Below are 18,384 nucleotides of genomic sequence, written 5' to 3'. Positions count from 1 at the left end.
CTAACCCCCCCTCCCCGCAATATTTCCTTTCTGTACAGCGGTGCCTTCTCGCCGCGACTCCTTGCACGCCTCCAGCGCAAAGGTGAGCCCCGGGAGGCTGTTGCTTCTCCGACTTCGGAGAAGAGACGAGAAAGCTTTTCAGAAAGCGAGGCGGCTGCATCTGGCACAGGGAATGTTGGGGCTCCCTCCTGGGGGCTGTCAGTGCCCTGTCACCTGGGGAGTACCAGCTGCGGGGAATAGGGTGGGGGGACCCACAGTCCGGGAGTAGGAACTCCCTGGCCGTTCTTCCCAGCCGAGAGCGTGGCGGCGAGGAGCCGGCACGGCCTCGCAGGTGGTATTAGTTCGACTGCGGCGCCGCGACCACGCGTTGAGACGCGATCGGCATTGCCAGGTTGCTGGGGTAACTCCGCCGGGACCCGGGACCCCTAGGGGGCGGCCTGATTACGGTAGCTGTTAGTCAACAGCCTAGCAGCCGGCAGGTGAAAGAGGAAGGAACGGGCAGGCCCAGCTGTAATGAGTTGGGGTTCCGTGATCTGGAACCTAGCCAGCTGGAGGCCCAGCCCTCCCTCGGGAGAGCGTACGGGCGTCCACAGACCACTCCCTTTGGGGAGATCCGTCACTCCACCTGTGCACGCACAACTCGAGGCTTTTACACTTTGGTTGGTTTTTTGGTGTTTTTTTTTTTTTAAACCTATTTTAGTAGAAGGAAGGCGAGTGGGAGGGAAGGTTTTGTCAGGAGGTACAGGAGAAAATGACCATTAATAATTAATTATCTTCCACGCAGAGAAAGTGGTCAACAAAGCATTCGGGCAATTGAACTGGATCCATATTTCGGAAAATTTGATTATTGTGGGTAGAATTTCAGGTGGCCCAAAGGGAAACTTTTGCTCCTTTTGTCTCTGAAGAAGTTTCTAGTATTTTGTCCAGTTTTGAGAAATTATGCTAACACCACTATAAATTTTTATTCCAACCTGGAGTTCTTTAGATTCATATTTTTATGAATTCTGTGTCTTTTTAAAAAGTTTTTTTGAATAAGCTACTTCTGAAAAAATCCTGGGAATTATTAAAGGAGAAATCTAGACATTGATATATTCACTTATATATTTATGCCCCCCCAACCATTTTTTTCTTTTGTCACACTGAAAGAAAACCAAAGCTATGAATTTAAAATTAGGAAGAAACATGCCTATAAAGTCATATTGAATCTGAAACAAATTGATCATTCTTAACGTTAGGTGAGTTTATTAATTTGAAGAACCAGGTGGGAAAGCACTTCCAGTAAACTAATTTGTTTTAATGACACTTTTGATCATATTTCTAAGACTATACTTAAAAGCACAATTAACTGTAGTCCTTCCAACTTAAATATTTTTCCTCTATTTTAAGCCCCAAGAACCCAGCAACAGTGAAAATACAGAGATTACAGTAAGTGTCAAAAAAAGGATGAACTTACATAACTGTTAATTGTATAATTAACTAAGACAAAATTATTGCCCTAAAAATCTTCAATCATATTTTTCCCAGACGACACAGATTTCCTAATGGCTTTTATAGCTAATGTTTTCATTTCCTCTTAACCATTTCTTGAATTACATCATTCTTCATTGCAATCAAATACATGTTTTTCAGTATACAGTTGGGTTAAAATGTTTGATGAAATTTCCAGAATCTATGCTTTCTTTTGGGAGAGCTTTCTTTTGAGAGTGCTTGCTTGCCCAGGTAACACTGTCAAATGTTGCGTGAACCTGATTCTATTTATGTTCCTAAACCCCACATTAGACTCAGATATTTTTGCTGCAATACTTAACGTATACTGTATACATGTTTACACATGCTTTATTCATGGTTCATTTTATGAATAATGTGGGATATATGTTTTACATAAAAAGATTGGTTAGATTGGACAAAATTTTGAAAATGTGATCCAGAAAGCCTTCTCTGGGTATAAGAATTATAGGTAGACAGTAGTACTTTTAAAATCATTAGTTCTTTATCCAACTGTATAATGAGTGCTGTGGCACTAATGGCAATTTTTTTTAATGGTTAAAGAACTGTAATGCATTTCAGAATATGTATAAGGTATATTTGTTCACAACTAACATAATGGTTTTGAGAAAGTGAAGACTGAGTCAAAGAAAAACCATCCGTAACATCGGTGTCAAGATTTCTCAAAGTTGTTGTAGATGGCAGACTGAAAGTCTTCACACGTGATGTTAATAATCCATGAAAAATGCGCTCGTGAATGTTAGTGCAAACAATAGGATTACAGTTTATAGTGAAACAATAGGACTACAAGCCCTTTAAAGCTTTTCCCCAAGATTAAGATCATATATGTGGGATTTATATCTTAAGATAAAAACACTTTTCCACTTTCCATTTCCTTATCCATAGGTACGTCCTGTTTATTTCTCATGCCGTCGTTTTGTGTGTGTATGTGTGTGTAGTAAATATGGGTCAGGGAAGGAGATGTGTGATAATTGTAGGATCCATACACTATTGAGTACTTATGCTAAGCATTTTTCATTCCTTATCGAATTTAATTGAAAAAATACTAATACGATAACTCAATCATTCATGGTTTTATGCATTATTTTTCGTGTAGACTTTTGGTTCTTAATGTTTCTTTAACTGTGCTGTTATTAGACTAGTTTGAGAACTCATAACCCAGATTAGACTATCTAACCCAGATTCCTATATTCAGCAGTGACTAGACAGTGTGCCTGAGATTTATTTGTTGGGTTTTATTGAGAAGGAATGAATGAGTGTTCTTTTTAAAGTATAATAAGAGAGCAAAATTCAGGAACTAAGAAGATGCAGTGAGATACAGAGGAACATAACAAACAAAAATGAGATATTTTTACTCATTGAATTTTATAAACAGTAGTGTCAATTGTTTATTGGTCATTCGTGTGGTGTGTTTCTCATTTTTATATGTAAATGTACATACTACTAATGGATAACATTTACTGAGTACTTACACCAGGCCTGGTGCTTTAAATTAGTTATTTTACTTAATCTTCACACCAATGCTAGGGTACACTCTGGCTGTGCCCATTTTATATATGAGAACACTGAGGCGTAGTCTTAGCGAGCTTAAGTAACTTGAAAGCAATAGCTTCACACTCAGGCCATCTGGCTGCGGAACATATACTCTTACCAACTAAATTACATAATAACTTGACTCCAGAGTGTTGAAAGTATTAGCAGATGCTAATATTTAATGTTTGTTTGTTTGTTTTTTGCAGATTTTCTGATACAATGGCAACCCCACGGGGGAGGACAAAGAAAAAAGCATCTTTTGATCATTCTCCAGATAGCCTTCCTTTGAGGAGCTCCGGTAGGCAGGTATCACTAATTTGTTCATTCAATGCACCTGTTTTGAACACCAGACTTACTGTGATTGGGACTGAAGAATTAGAGTTGGGGAGCCCTCAAGGGACTTGCAGTCTAGTGGAGAAATTCACCTTGGGACAATCAGTGTGATAAAGTGATAGAATGTAGGAAAAAACTGTATCTGGCAGAGGGAACTGCAGAGCTAAAAGGCCTAGAGTGTGAATCAGCATGGGGTGTTCAGAGAATCACAGCTGTAGGGTTGCCTCCAGGATATGAGCTGGGGCCAGATCATGCTTTGCTTGGTGTCATTCATAGGAATTTGGACCTCAGCTTGTAGTCGGTTGGGTGCTGTTAGCAGGTTACTTGCTGCCGTCTCTCTTGTAGGACTTTTTTTTTTTTTTTTTTAAAGAAAAATATTGAATGATGTAATTCTTTTTCTAGAATTTGTCTAGTTTTTAAAATCTATAATACTGAGAGGATATAACTGCTCTAAGTAAAGAAAAAAAATCTGAATTTGAGAGTGGCTTTTATTTTTGATGATACAGCTTTTTAAAAATTTTTTTATTTCTTTATTGAAGTATAGTTGAAACAGCTTTTTCCTAAGAGAAACTCATATGCATTTTAGTTCTCTACTCAGAGAGCTGTTGTCAAAGTGCTAGTTCTAAATTTCTAGCAAATTAGCGAGTTATTTGCACAGTGCAGTCTCAGGGAAATGGCTGTATCTTCAACCCCTCCCCCACTGGCAGGATGCTGTTGATCTTCACGTTTAGAACTTCTAATATGGAAGTGATTTCAGTAGTAAACCTCCCACCGCCTTTACCTTTGGCCCTGCCGGTGTACTCTTAACCTCAGCTGGTTGTTTCTCAGGCGAAGAAAAAGGCCACAGAGACGACAGACGAGGATGAAGATGGTGGGTCAGAGAAGAAGTACAGGAAATGCGAAAAAGCCGGCTGTACAGCCGCGTGTCCCGTGTGCTTTGCAAGCGCTTCTGAAAGGTCTGTTTAGATGGCGGGTCTTGGCCTCACCTTCCTGCGGGTGAGAGCATTCATCCTCAAAGATAGTCTTCCTGAAGATACATAGAGATACTTGTTATCCAACAACAGAGACATTGCCTGTCCATTTTGTGCACAGCACGCCCAGCTCTGCCCAGAGCTCTGCTCTGCCAATCCGTGTCCTCAAGTCCCATCCACAATGGCCGTACCTCTGGTGGTAGAGGATGGCAGGGGGGACAGTTTGAGGATGGGTTGGGGGTAAGAGGTAGGGGCAGAGGAGAGAGAACCTTGACCTCCCTGGAGAGACAAGTATATGCTTATTTCCCTGTGCTGCTTTTCTCCCTCATATAACATACCTTCTCCTCCAACAGATGTATACAGGTCTCATTAAAACTGTGTAGCTAACTGTACTCTTGCCATTTTTATTAGGATGACCCAAGTATAACCTTTTACTTCCAGAGAAAAATCTTCAGTTAACAATCAGTAAAACTTGGAAAACATATCCTGGGTTTTGTTGTTGTTGTTGTTTTTGGTTTTTTGTTTTGTTTTTTAATCACAAAGAGGTGGTGGTGTTACTGTTCACAGTGGCATGGTATTTCATTCTTTTACTACATGATTGGCTGTGTGGGAGGTTATATTTACTAGATTGCTTCCTGGATGGTCCCATTCCATCTGGCCAGGTTCGTTCACTGTTCAGTATCGGGCCAGATGTTACTACTGAAGACCACACTTTGCTTCTTTGCCCACATGCAGCAAGGCCACTGGCATCCCTTCTTTCATGTCTAAAACCCTATCATCACTCCGTGGAGTCTTGATAAAACTGCTAAGTCCCAGGCCCTACCGATGGGTACCACTGATCTAAGTCCCTGTGTCCTCACCATGCATTGTTATGTATCAGTCGGCCTTTCCATTTCCCCTGTTGTAATCTGGTTGTTAGGATTCCCCTGTTATAATTCTGGTTGTTGTAATTCTGATTGTTGGAGGTAAGGCAAAATGGGCTCATAGGAGGTGCTTGATTAATTTTTTTTTTTAAAGCGATTTGATAAATGTTAAAAAAAAAAAAAAAAAACGAGAAGAAATGTTTATTCATTACCAAAGCTACCCATTTTTGCTGTTTTCAGATGTGCCAAAAATGGCTACACATCCCGGTGGTATCACCTCTCCTGTGGGGAGCATTTCTGTAATGAATGCTTTGACCATTACTATAGAAGGTTTGTTCTGATAATTGTTTGAGGTTTCCGTGGTGGAAGGGATGGTGGCTTGGGTGGTGGAGGGGGTCAGATGGTTATGACTGAGCCCCCAGGCTTACTGAATTATTCCACTGTTTCAGCCACACCTGTGCTGACTACAGGTGGGCCAGGACTTTGATGCTGTAGTTTGCATGTGTGTACACTTATGTGTGTGCACACTCAGCGCTCAAAAAGCATCTGCTGTGAGACAGTTATTCTCCTTAGTTTGCAACTTCTGAAAAATCTAGGAGCTGCTTCTTCTGTGCCAGTGCATGGGGGGCAGAAGGCAAAGGTTAGGGGGAGGGTGCTGACACCTAGAGGGTGCTGGACAGACAGGTAACCATCCCTTCTTGATAGTTTTAAGTATAAAACTGAAAGGAATGCAACCTGTTTTATGGGTGCCATGATAACTACCCCCCTCCTTATAATATGGCTGGTTAAGTCCTTTATGTAAGATTTCTGCCACCTGTTTTGAAAACCTGCATAACTTATAGCTTGATATATTTATTTCTATTCTTTTTCAGCCATAAGGATGGATATGACAAATATACTACATGGAAAAAAATATGGACTAGCAATGGAAAAACTGAACCTAGTCCCAAAGCTTTCATGGCAGACCAGCAGCTCCCCTACTGGGTAAAGAAGATAACGCTTTACTGTTCTGTAAAGGATTTGTAGAGTTAAATGCAAGAGGAATGGATGAAAATACCAATTTTTAGGAAAGTCTTCCTTAATTACATTTATTCTTTCTGTAACTATTAAAGCAAATCACATTTTTGATCTTTGTAGAAAAATCACATAATTCAACCTATAGTGTAAAGAAGAAACTAAAGACTCATTACCAGCTGGTGATAGTCAGTGCTAAGTTTGGTGCATATCTCTCTCATCTTGTTTTCTATTCATGTTTTTCTGTGTATGTTTAAACACAATTTCATGCTTTACATACAAATCCTAATTAGGTTTAAAATCATACTTTGCATGTAAGTTTTTGCTAACTGAGTTTTTTTATTAATTTAACTTTATATCAATTTTCCATCTAGCCATTCTTTGAAAACACATTTTAGCAATTGCATATATAATGTAAATATAGCATCATTTAATAAATGATTTGCTAATTTATTTAATATTACAGGTAATTTGAGCTGTCTGCATACTTAAACATTTTTTAATTGAAGTGAAACTCACATAACTTTATTTTTAAAATTTATTTATTTTATTTATTTATTTTTGGCTGCATTGGGTCTTCGTTTCTGCAAGCGGGCTTTCTCTAGTTGCGGCGAGGGGGGGCTACTCTTCATTGCAGTGCGCGTGCTTCTCGCTGCGGTGGCTTCTCTTGTTGTGGAGCACGGGCTCTAGAGCGCAGGCTCAGTAGCTGTGGCACTTGGGCTCAGTAGTTGTGGCACATGGGCTTAGTTGCTCCGTGGCATGTGGGATCTTCCTGGACCAGGGCTCGAACCCGTGTCCCCTGCTTTGGCAGGCGGATTCTTAACCACTGCGCCACCAGGGAAGTCCCCACATAACTTTCAATTCACAAAACATTCACATAAAATTAACCATTTTAAAGTGTACACCTCAGTGGCATTTAGTGCATTCACAATGTTGTGCAACCACCACCTCTGTCTAATTCCAAAACATTTTCAGCATCCACAAAGGAAACCTGTGCCCATTCAGCAGTCACCTCCCACTCCTCCCTGCCTCCAGCCCCTGGCAACCACTAATCTGCTTTCTGTCTTTATGGATTTACCATTTTGGATATTTTATATTAAGGAATCATGCAGTATGTGACCTTTCATATTTGACTTCTTTCACTTAACATAGTGCATTTGAGAATCATCCTTGTTGTAGCATGTATTAGGACCTCATTCCTTTTCGTGGGGGAATAATATTCCACTCTATGGATTTGCCACATTTTACTTATCCCTTCATCTGTTGATGGACATTTGGGTCATCTCCACCTTTTAGTTACTGCAAACAGTGCTGCTGTGAATATTTGTATACAAATATTTTTGAACATCTGTTTTCAGTTCTTCTGGGTACATTCCTAGGAATGAAATTGCTGGATCATAGTCAATCTATGTTTAACTTTTCGAGGAACTGATAACTGTTTTCCATAGCTAACTGCTGCACCATCTCTCATTCCCACCAGCAATGTATGAGAGTTCAGATTTCTCCACATCCTCACCAACTCATGTTTACCATTTTTTTAAATTATAGCTGTCTTAGTGGGCGTGAAGTGGTATCTCATTGTGGTTTTAATTTGCATTTCCCTAATGACTATTAATGCATCTTTTCTTGTGCTTGCTGGCATTTGTATATCTTCTTTGGAGAAATGTCTATTCAAGTCTTTTGCGCATTTTTAAATAGGGTTCTTTGTCTTTTGGTGTTGAATTGTGAGTGTTCTTTATCTATTCTGGATACTGGGCCCTGATCAGATAAGTGATTTGCAAATATATTCTCCTATTCTTTAGGTTGTCTTTTCACTTCTTGATAGTGTCTTTTAGTGTACAGAAGTTTTAAATTTTGATGAAGTTCAATTTATCTAGTTTTTCTTTTGATGCTTGTGCTTTTGGTGTCATATCTAAGAATCCACTGCCAAATCTGAGGTCATGAAGATTGACTCATATTTTCTTCTAAGAATTTGATCATTTTAGCTCTTTACATTAAGGTGTTTGATCCATTTTAAGATTTGTATGTGTATTAAGTAGGGGCCCAACTTCATTCTTCTGCAGATGGATATCTGCATGCTTTTTTATTTTGGAATAATTTTAAATTTATAGAAAATTTGCAAGGATAGTACAGAGTTCCTGTATATCCTTCACCCAGTTTCTCCTACTGTTATCATCTAACACACCAGGATTATATTTTGAACTAAGAAATTAACATTGGTACAGTGCTAATAAGTATATTACAGACTTGTTTGGATTTCTTCAGTGTTTTCATTAGTGTCTTTTTACTGTTCCAGGATGCAATCCAGGATACCACATTGCATTTAGTGTGATACTTTTTGACTACCTGCAACTAAATTTAACTGTGTTTCCTTAGGTTAGAGCTAGAAAGCCATTCTGACAACAGTACTAAGATCCCCTTTTGCACTTCTCGGGGCCTGAGCTAGTATTGAATCAGAAATTAGACTGATGGGGTAAAAGTGGATTTTATGGGTGGCGATGGTGCAAGGGGAAGAAAAGGTATTTACTTGGAAGTGCTGAACGGTTGTTGACCAAATCATGTGAAGAAGATGGCAGAGTGAGAGGTGGAAGATAGAAATGCTAGCTCAGGAGGTGCCAACCCATTGATCTTGACTTCTTACTTTCCATCTAGGTTCAATGTACAAAACCTGAGTGTAGAAAATGGAGGCAACTTACCAAGGAAATCCAGCTGACTCCACAGATAGCAAAGACGTACCGATGTGGTATGAAACCAAATACTGCTGTTAAGGTATGATCTCTGTTGGTTTTCCTTTTGAATTAATTGATGTGTTAGTTTAGTTATCAGTAAATAATAATGGTGTATATTTTTCAATAACTCTGTTGATCATTGTATCAGGATTATATTGTCCTACGTATAACAGAATCTCAACTACAATGGCTTAACCAATTAAGGCTTTTATTTTTCTCTCATTATAAGCAGTTTAGAAACAGGCAGTCCAGAGTTGGTGTAGGTATCCAAGGAACTCTCCTTTTAGTTTCCAGTTCTGTCACAAGATCATTACTGCACTGTCAGCCATCATTCCAACTTCAAAGCAGAAAAGATGGGAATGGCTGGGGTATCCCAAGCCAAGTCTCTCCCTCTTTTATTGGGAAACCAGGAGCTTTCCTGGAAGTTCCAGCAGTAGATTTCTATTTATAGCTCATTGGCCAGAATAGGATCATGCAGCTACTCTGAACAGCAGTAGGGACCAAGGAAGAAAATATTTTATAACTGTTGCATGTTTTATATTTTATAAAATATTTTATAACTGGAAGAAAATATTTTATAACAGGATCAAAATTAGGATCCTGTTAGTAAGGCGAAAAAGATATATATGTTTGGGCTGTTAGCAGTCTTCCATAGTTGGTATAGTGTGCCTGTTTTGAGATTTGATAATTACTTCGCGTTTAAAAATGTGTTTATTGCTTAAATGTGTTAAAGCATTCATCTACAAAATGTCTCTAGTTCCATCAGTACATTAAAGGATATTAGGAATCATTGTAATCTCAGAAGCAAGAGGCTTTCTTTTTTGAAAATTTTGATTTAATTCACATAGCATAAAATTCACCCTTTTAAAGTGTGTAATTCAGTGGTTTGCTGTATATTCACGAAGATATGCAGTTATCACGAGCAAAATATTTTCTTTTTAAAGAAATGATGAAAAGCTCTATAACGTTTATGATCAAGTTTGTAAAAGCCTGGGATTTAAGATACAAATATTATTAAAGTGACTTATAATTATTGTAAATATATTTGGAAGATTTTGCAAAGTGAAATGGTGAGAAAAAGGGTATGAACATTTAGGAGTTCTGTGTTTTATTGTTTTAAATTTTACACAGTTATTACATTAATATAATCTCGGGTTTAAAAAAAGTAAATTGAATATATGTATGTATATGTAAATATATACACACACATATAATATACAAATAAAAAATGAAAGCGCCCCTTAACCATCTCTTCCTTCCCACCCTAATAGATAAGCATTCTTAACGACTCATTTATCCTGCTAGAACTTTTTTTGTGCTTTGATTATGTATTTATGGTAGGCACTTTTTTTTTGGCTGTGCCATGTGGCAGGTGGGATCTTAGTTCCCCCACCAGGGATCGAACCCGTGCCCCCTGCAGTGGAGGCACGGAGCCCTAACCACTGGACTGCCAGGGTAAGCACATTTTTTTAAGGCACTTGATAAAACATCTAAAACTTTTTAAAGGTTTAAAGAACTATAGCTCAGAGTGATCATTTTATCAAAACCTTGCCTACATTGAGTGGTGATATTTTTAATAGACGTAAAATTACGTCTTGTTTTTAAAATAGAGGTATAATTACATATTGTAATTACATGCACAGCTCTTAATTGAATTTCATTGAGTTTTGGATAATGTCCACACTGTGTAGCCAGTACCCCAGTCAAGATACACGATGTTTCCACCACCCTAAAAAATTCCAGTCATTTCCTTCCCTCCCTCCAGAGGCAAACACTATTTAGATCGCCATACCCTAAACAGAGTTTTGCCTGCTCTTGAGCTTTGTAAGGTGGAATCAGTCAGTATATACTTTTTAGCGTTTGGTTTCTTCACTGAGTAAAACAGCTTTTGAGATTCATCCATGTTCTTGCATGGATCAGTAGTTTTTTCCTTTTTATTGCTGAGCAGTGTTCCATTGTATGGATGTATCACAATTTGTTTATTCTCCTGTTGAAGGGCGTTTGTGTTGTTTAAAATTTTTTGCTGTTATGAATAAAACTGTATGAACATTCTGTGCCAGTGTTTTTGTGGACTTATGTTTTCATTTCTGAAGGGTAAATACATAGGAAATTGCTGAGTCATATGGTAAATTTACGTGTAAGAAACTACCAAATTGTTTTCCACAGTTGTTGTACCAGACTACAGCATTTGGTGGTGGTACTTTTTTTTTTTTTTTTTTTTTAATTTTAGCCATTCTAGTGGGTATGTATTGTTTTATCATTGTGGTTTTAAAATGCATTTCCCTGATGACTAGTGATGTTGAACATCTTTTCATATGCTTATTGGCCATTCATAGTTCCTCTTTGGAGAAATATCTGTCCAAGTCTCTTAAAAACTGGGTTTGTCTTGTCTTGTAGGAGTTCTTTGTGTAATCTGGAAATGAGATATGTTATCTTGAATATTTTTCCCTGTCTTTGTCTTGCCTTTTCATTTTCTTAATAGATCCTTTGATGAGCAGTTTTTAAATTTTGCAACCTAATTTATCCATGTTTTTTTTATGCTTAGAACTTTTTGTATCTTTTCTGCAAAATCATTGCAACTCTCAACTTGCACAGACAGTCTCCTATGTTTTCTTTGAGGAGGTTTATTATTTTAGCCTTTATATTTAGGACACTAGTCTATCTCAGGTTAATTTTTGGTTTTGATGTAAGATATAGGTCAAGATTCAATTTTTTTTCATATAAATATCTAGTTGTCCAAAAGACAATTTTTTTCCCCATTGAATTATTTTGGCAACATTATAAAAAAATCAGCTGCCCATACCTGTAGCCAATTTCTGGACTCTATTCCGTTGATATCTTTGTTTATCCTTAACCCAGTACCCTGCTGTCTTGATTATTGTATCTTTATAGTAAGTCAGGTTGTATAAATTCCTCCAACTTTTTTTTTTCCAAGATTGTTTAGGCTATTTTAGGTCCTTACATTTCTATAAAAATTTTGTTATCAACGTGTCAGTATTTACAAAAACTTTTGGGATTTTGATTGGAACGCATTGAATCTATAAATTATTTGAAGGAGAATTGACATCTTTACATTTTTTTGTCTTCTAATCCAGGGGTCAGCAAACTATGGCTTATGGGTCAAATCTGGCCCCCTCCACCTGTTTTTGTAAATAAAATTTTATTGGAACACAGCCATGCTCATTCATCATGTATTGTGTATGACTGCTTTCATGCTACAATGGCAGAGTAGTTGCAACAGAGACCATGTGATCCACAGAGACTAAAATATCTACCATCTGGCCTTTTAAAGAAAAGGTTTCCCCAAATGTATGGACACAAAGCGGGGGGCGGGGGGGGCGGTGGTGGTGGTAGGATGAATTGGGAGATTGGGATTGACATATATACACTAATATGTATAAAATAAGTAACTAATAAGAACCTGCTGTATAAAAAAATAAAATAAAATTCAAAAAAGTAAATAAATAAAAGGTTTCTCAACCCCTGTTCTGACCCATGGGTGTGGTCTGTCTCTCCATCTTTTCAGGGTCTTTAATTTCTCCCAACAGTGTTTTCTAGTTTTCACCAAGAATGTATTCTGTTAAATTTATTTCTAGATACTTATTTTTTCTGTGATTGTAAGTAGAATTTATTTTTAACTTTTCAAGTTGTTTGTTGCAATTATATAGAAATACAGTTTAATTTTGCATTATTGACTTTATACCCAGAGACTTTGTTGACTTCACTTTAAATTCCATTTATATTTTTGTAGATTTTTTTGGTGGGAGGAATCCTACAATATCAACTCTGAATAAAGACTGTTTTGCTTTTTTAAAAAACTATCCTTTTGCTCATTTTTTTCCCTTACCTTATTGCATTGGTCAGGAGCACCAGTACAGTGCTGAATAGAAGTGGAAGAGCAGACCTCCTTGTCTTGTTCCGGACCTTAGGAGTGATGTGTTCAGTGTTTTATCATCATGTGTAATGTTGGCTGTGGCTTTTCACAAATGCCTTTTATCAGATTGAGGAAGTTCCTTTGTATTCCTAGTTTGCTGAGAACTTTTTATCATGAAAGGATGTTAGATTTTGTCAAATACTTTTTCTGTATCTTTTATGATGATCATACAGTTTTTCTCCTTTGTTAATGTGGTGAATTACACTGATTCTGGAACGTTGAAACAACCTTGCATTCCTGGGGAAAAAAAATTCCACTTGTTCTCAATATGTTATCCTTTCATTGTATTTTTAGATTCAGTTTCCTAATATTTTGTTAAGGATTTTGTATCTGTGTTCATGAGGGATAGTCTCTGTCATTTTCTTTTCTTGTAATGTTCTTGTCAGGTTCTGCTGTCAGAGTTACACTGGCTTCATAAAATGAAATGAGAAGTATATCTTCCTTCTCTATTACTGAAAGGTTTGTGGATGGTTAATATTATTTCTTATTTCGTGTTTGGTACAATTCATTAGTGAAGCCATTTGGGCCAGTTTTCTTTGTGAGAAGTTTTGAAATTACAAATTCAGTTTCTATAACAGATACATAGTTACTTAGGTGGTTTATTCTATCCATTTTAGAACATTGTGTTTTTCAAGAAATTTGTCTGTTTCATCTACATTGTCAAGTTTGTTAGCTTAAAACTGTTTGCAGTGTTCTCTTAATTCTCCTTTTAATGCCACTGGTATTTATGGTGGAATCCTTTTATTGGTGATATTGGTGATTTGGGAGTGAAGAGTGGAAAGCGTTGATCTTTCAGGGTCAGGGGTCAGGGTCCTGGAATTAACAAATCCTATTCTAAAACCTTTCAGTTTAGCCCTAAATTGATTCTTGAGCTCAACCTCCAGAGTAGAAGACCTCTCTGAGGGATAGAAGAGAAAAAAATGGGAGGGGGCTTACCCCGAGGGAATGGGTAATTGATTTTCCACACTGAGTGGGTATACCAAAGGAAACTGGGGTTTGAGTGATGAAGGTACCGTGAGCTTGTGTGGTGAAGGGGAGCATGTCCAGCTGGCGGGAACAATATGGTTGCATTGAACTTAACCAGCACCTGTGCTCCAGATTACTTCTCAAGGGAAAAGTAGACTCAGTGGCATATTATTATAATGTTTGAAGAAGAGTTCAGCCAAGGAGCAGTCAAAAATAGCAGACCGGTTTAATAGATACTAGCCTTTGGGTCATTTTCACTCAGCCTATTTCTGCGAAGTTTCTGAACAGTTCTAAAAATATATATATTGGAATATTTGCATACTAATGTTACCTTACTAAATATTAGGTGTGATTTTTATATTAACATTAAAATCATTTTGTACTGTGCTTTGACTAGCTTTGGTTTAACCACTGTTTAGAGTTATCCATAATCTCTCCTCTTTTTCACTTGCTGATAATTGAATCTAACTTTGACTTCATCTCTACTAATTGTTCAGATTATCCATGTCGCTTTTTTTGATTACGTGATTTTTCTTCAGGTGTGTCATTTACAATTTCTTCAATTTATGTAGTTTTTGAAAAGTCTGTTTTCTTTAGAATGGGTTTGTTTTCAGACAAATGATATTTGTTTTTCATTGAAAAATTCAAGCAAGATAGAAAAAAAGATGATTAAAAAAATTCATGCAGTCATCATCATGAAATAACCATTATTAAATGAGATTCATTCAAGAGAATTCATGCGTGTATACAAGGAGAAGGCCTGGCAGATAGATAACTTCATATTAAGGAGGAGTACTGTATATGCTTGTTTTATGTAAAATGATTCAGTTCAATACAACATAATTTAAAGTAAGTAAAAGAAGCCAAAGTGAAATAAGAAATTGCTGGACATAGGACAGTTATTTCTTCATCTCAAGAAATAGTAGTTTCTAAAAACTCCCTAAAAGGTTAAGAAAATACATGATGAGGATAAGTTGGAATCGCTCTAGCTTTTTAACAGAATTGCATGTTTTAATTTTAGGTTGTATCAATTGACACCCTGCTAAGACAGAGGGAAAAGTAAATGACACCATACTTCAGCCCACCTCCCCTTTTTCTCTCTCCCATTTTTGTTAGGGTTTTGCTGTTTTGTGTTAGTTTAGATTGCTCTGTTGGAATATCACTTTTTTTCTATGACCATATCCCATTCATTGTTTACTCTTGCACTTATGTGCAATTACTGCTCCCCACAATTTCTCTTACTACAGTTCCTTCTATCCCATTATTTTGATTCATCACCTGCTTGGATGTATTTTAACATCAAGTACGTTTTTCCAGGAGAGCTCTGAGGTATCAGAGTCCTTGTTTTTGAAAAACTTAAATGCCTTTCTCTTCTTCCATCCATCTTCAAGTTGAAGGCTTTATGATCTTCTTAAATCCCAGCCTCTAAGGATGGTATCACATCTTTTAAATGCCCCCCCACCCCCCGCCCAAGAAATCCTCCTTTGAGACTCTCCTGCCCCATTCCAATTGATTACCACCCATAGCCTGAACTTTTGAAATATTTATTTAAATGGTGTTTATTGACCCAGAGTCCTTTTGGTTTTCAGTTTGGTCTTCTGTCAAGGACAAAGTCTGGAAAGGTTTATTTGTAGAACAACATTAAAAAGAATTGTAGCAAACAACACACACTGTTTTGGAGCTTGCCTTTTGTCATTTAATATTTCTTAAAGATGCTTCTTAAAGATCTTTACGTATGCTTCAGTATGTAAAGATCTCTTTCTCTTTAAAGACTGTGTAATAAACAGTCCACTGAATGGATATGTCATGATGAATTTGGTGTGATTGAAGGGCATTTAGGTGACATTTAAACATTTACTGTTAGTGAGAGTGCTGTAATGAATAGCTTTATATCTGTGCTATTTTCCAGTGTATTTGTAGGATCAGTTCCTAGAAATAAAATTACTGTGTCAGAGTATGTCCAGTTTTTTGTTTGTTTATTTGTTTTTTTAAATATTATTTATTTATTTTTGGCTGCATTTGGGTCTTAGTTGTGGCGCGCGGGATCTTTCACTGCAGCACGCAGGCTCTTCTTTGTGGCGTACGGGCTTCTCGGGCTTCTCTCTAGTTGTGGTGTGTGGGCTCAGTAGTTGCCCCACACAAGCTTAGCTGCCCTGCGGCATGTGGGATCTTGGTTCCCCGACTAGGGATCGAACCCGTGTCCCCTGCATTGGAAGGTGGATTCTTAACCGCTGGACCACCAGGGAAGTCCCTATCCAGTTGTTTTTAATATGAAATAATTCTTAGACCCAAAAAAGTATTTATAACTTGTGTGTGAGGAATAAAGGATGAAGGTGAACACTCACTGTGTACCCCCCAACCTGGTTTTAGAAACAGAGCGTTACCAGTGCCTCTGCAACTCCCTGGGTTCCCCCCAGTAGTTTTCTTCCTCCGCCTCTCCTACAAGAGCAAACAGTATTTCGAATTTTGTATTTATTTTTCCTCTGCTTTTTGTTACAGAGTTGATAAATATGTTTGAAACCCTAAATAACGTGTACAGTTTTGCATATTTTTATATTGGTTGTAAATTGTATCCTATTGTGTGTATTCCTCTGCAGCTTTATTCTCTTACTTAACGTTGAGGTTTTTCAGCTGCATCCGTGTTGATGCCTGCAGGTCTGGTTCATTCATTTTCCCTGCTGTGTAGTTTTGCATTGTGTGAATCTACCCCCAACATGTCTGTTCTCCTGTTCATAGGTGTGAGGGTTGTTCTGGTTTTGGGCTGCTACACACAGTGCTCTGTGAGCGTTCTTGCACGTCTCTCCTAGTGCATGCACACATGCAAGAGTTTCTCTGGAATATATTCCAAGGGCCAGATTTCCCAGGCCATATGGTATGCCAGTCTTCAGTTTATTTAGGTAACTTTTTTTCATTGAAATATAACATAGAAGCAGAAAATGCACAACTCAAAATGCATAGCTCAGTGAACTTTCAGAGTCCCCATTTAGCCAGCTCCCAGTAAAGAAACTGAACATTTACCAACCCCTCAGAAGCCCCCTTGCACCCCCTTTCACTCACAGAGTCCATCCCTTGCCTCCCCAGAGTAACTACCTACTAACTCTTCTCCCCCATGCAAGTACTAACCAGGCCCACCGCTGCTTAGCTTCTGAGACCAGAGACACTAGGCACATCCACGGTGGTATGGCTGTGGATCTCCACTTACCCCTCTGACTTAACAACACTATGGCTGTCTTGCTTGCTTTTGAACGTCATGTAAATGGAGTCAGACAGTATGTATGCTCTTGGGTCTGGCTTCTTTCACTCACCATTATGTTTGTGAGGGGCATCCATGGTGTAACAGGTAGCTGTAGTTTATTCTCTTGACTGTTCTCTTGACTATACCGTTTACTTCTCCATTCTACTCTCTATGGACTTCTGGGTTGTGTTTAGCTTCTCTCTCACGAACAGTGCTCCTTTGACCGTTTTCTTTTTTTTTTTTTTTTTTTTTTAAATGAACATTCTTTTTTTTTTTTTTAATTTTTTATTTATTTGTTTATTTATTTCTGGCTGTGTTGGGTCTTCGTTTCTGTGCGAGGGCTTTCTCTAGTTGCGGCAAGTGGGGGCCACTCTTCATCGCGGTGTGCAGACCTCTCACTAGCGCGGCCTCTCTTGTTGCGGAGCACAGGCTCCAGATGCGCAGGCTCAGTAATTGTGGCTCACGGGCCCAGTCGCTCCGCGGCATGTGGGATCTTCCCAGAGCAGGGCTCGAACCCGTGTCCCCTGCATTGGCAGGCAGATTCTCAACCACTGCGCCACCAGGGAAGCCCCTTTGACCGTTTTCTAATCCTTCTCTTGGTGCACATGGATGAGGGTCTCTCTAGAAAATACAGGTGTGCCCTATTTTATTGTGCTTTGCTTTTTTGCGCTTTGCAGATATGCATTTTTTTTTACAAATTGAAGGTTTGTGGCAACCCTGCATTGACGGTTAGCATTTTTATCAATAAAGTATTTTTCAATTAAAGTATGTATGGTAATTTTTTTTTGCTATTGCACACTTAGTAAACTACAGCATAGTGTAAACATAACTTTTATATGCACTGAGAAACCAAAAAATTCGTTTGAGTCACTTTTATTGCAATATTTGTTTTATTGCAATGGTTGGTCTGGAGCTGAACCCACAATGTCTCTGAGGTATGTCTGTATAGCAAGGCTGGAATTGCTGGGCATATACAGTCATCTCTGTAGGGATGGGTTCCGGGACCCCGCAGGTACCAAAATCCAAAGATGCTCAAGTCCCTTGTATAAAATGGCATAGTACTTGCATATAACCTATGCACATCCTCCCGTATACTTTAATTCATCTCTAGATTATGTATAGTACCTCATACAGTGTAAATGCTATGTAAATAGTTGCTGGGGCATGGCAAGTTCAGGTTTTATTTTTTGGAACTTTCTGCAATTTTTTTTGAATATTTTTAATCCAAGCCTGGCTGAATTTGTGGATGTGGAATCAATTACACTATGTACATCTTCAGTTATACAAGATAATGCCAAAT

General features: G+C 38.0%; 1 protein-coding gene across 7 annotated transcripts in view; it reads left to right on the top strand.

Annotated features, from left to right (window-relative positions):
• The window catches only part of KDM1B (lysine demethylase 1B), a 54,889-nt gene that overhangs the window by 439 nt on the left and 36,066 nt on the right, over positions 1-18,384 (top strand). For 2 of the 7 annotated variants that reach the window (XM_082346335.1, XM_082346332.1), the window contains exons 2-8: positions 39-82; positions 1,387-1,425; positions 3,246-3,345; positions 4,201-4,328; positions 5,447-5,536; positions 6,079-6,190; positions 8,873-8,989. In XM_082346335.1, coding sequence (XP_082202461.1) covers positions 3,259-3,345; positions 4,201-4,328; positions 5,447-5,536; positions 6,079-6,190; positions 8,873-8,989 — 534 coding nt within the window. In that variant the 5' untranslated portion in view covers positions 39-82; positions 1,387-1,425; positions 3,246-3,258. Of the gene's footprint in view, positions 1-38; positions 83-125; positions 401-1,386; positions 1,426-3,245; positions 3,346-4,200; positions 4,329-5,446; positions 5,537-6,078; positions 6,191-8,872; positions 8,990-18,384 lie in introns of those variants that run through there. The other 5 variants (XM_082346337.1, XM_082346336.1, XM_082346333.1 and 2 more) reach the window with 5 other exon arrangements.

The sequence above is a fragment of the Balaenoptera borealis genome (genome assembly GCF_965194805.1).
Source record: "Balaenoptera borealis genome assembly, chromosome: 12".
NCBI lineage: Eukaryota > Metazoa > Chordata > Mammalia > Artiodactyla > Balaenopteridae > Balaenoptera > Balaenoptera borealis.
Note: the sequence above shows the minus strand (reverse complement) of the source record. Positions and strands in the feature narration are given on the sequence as shown.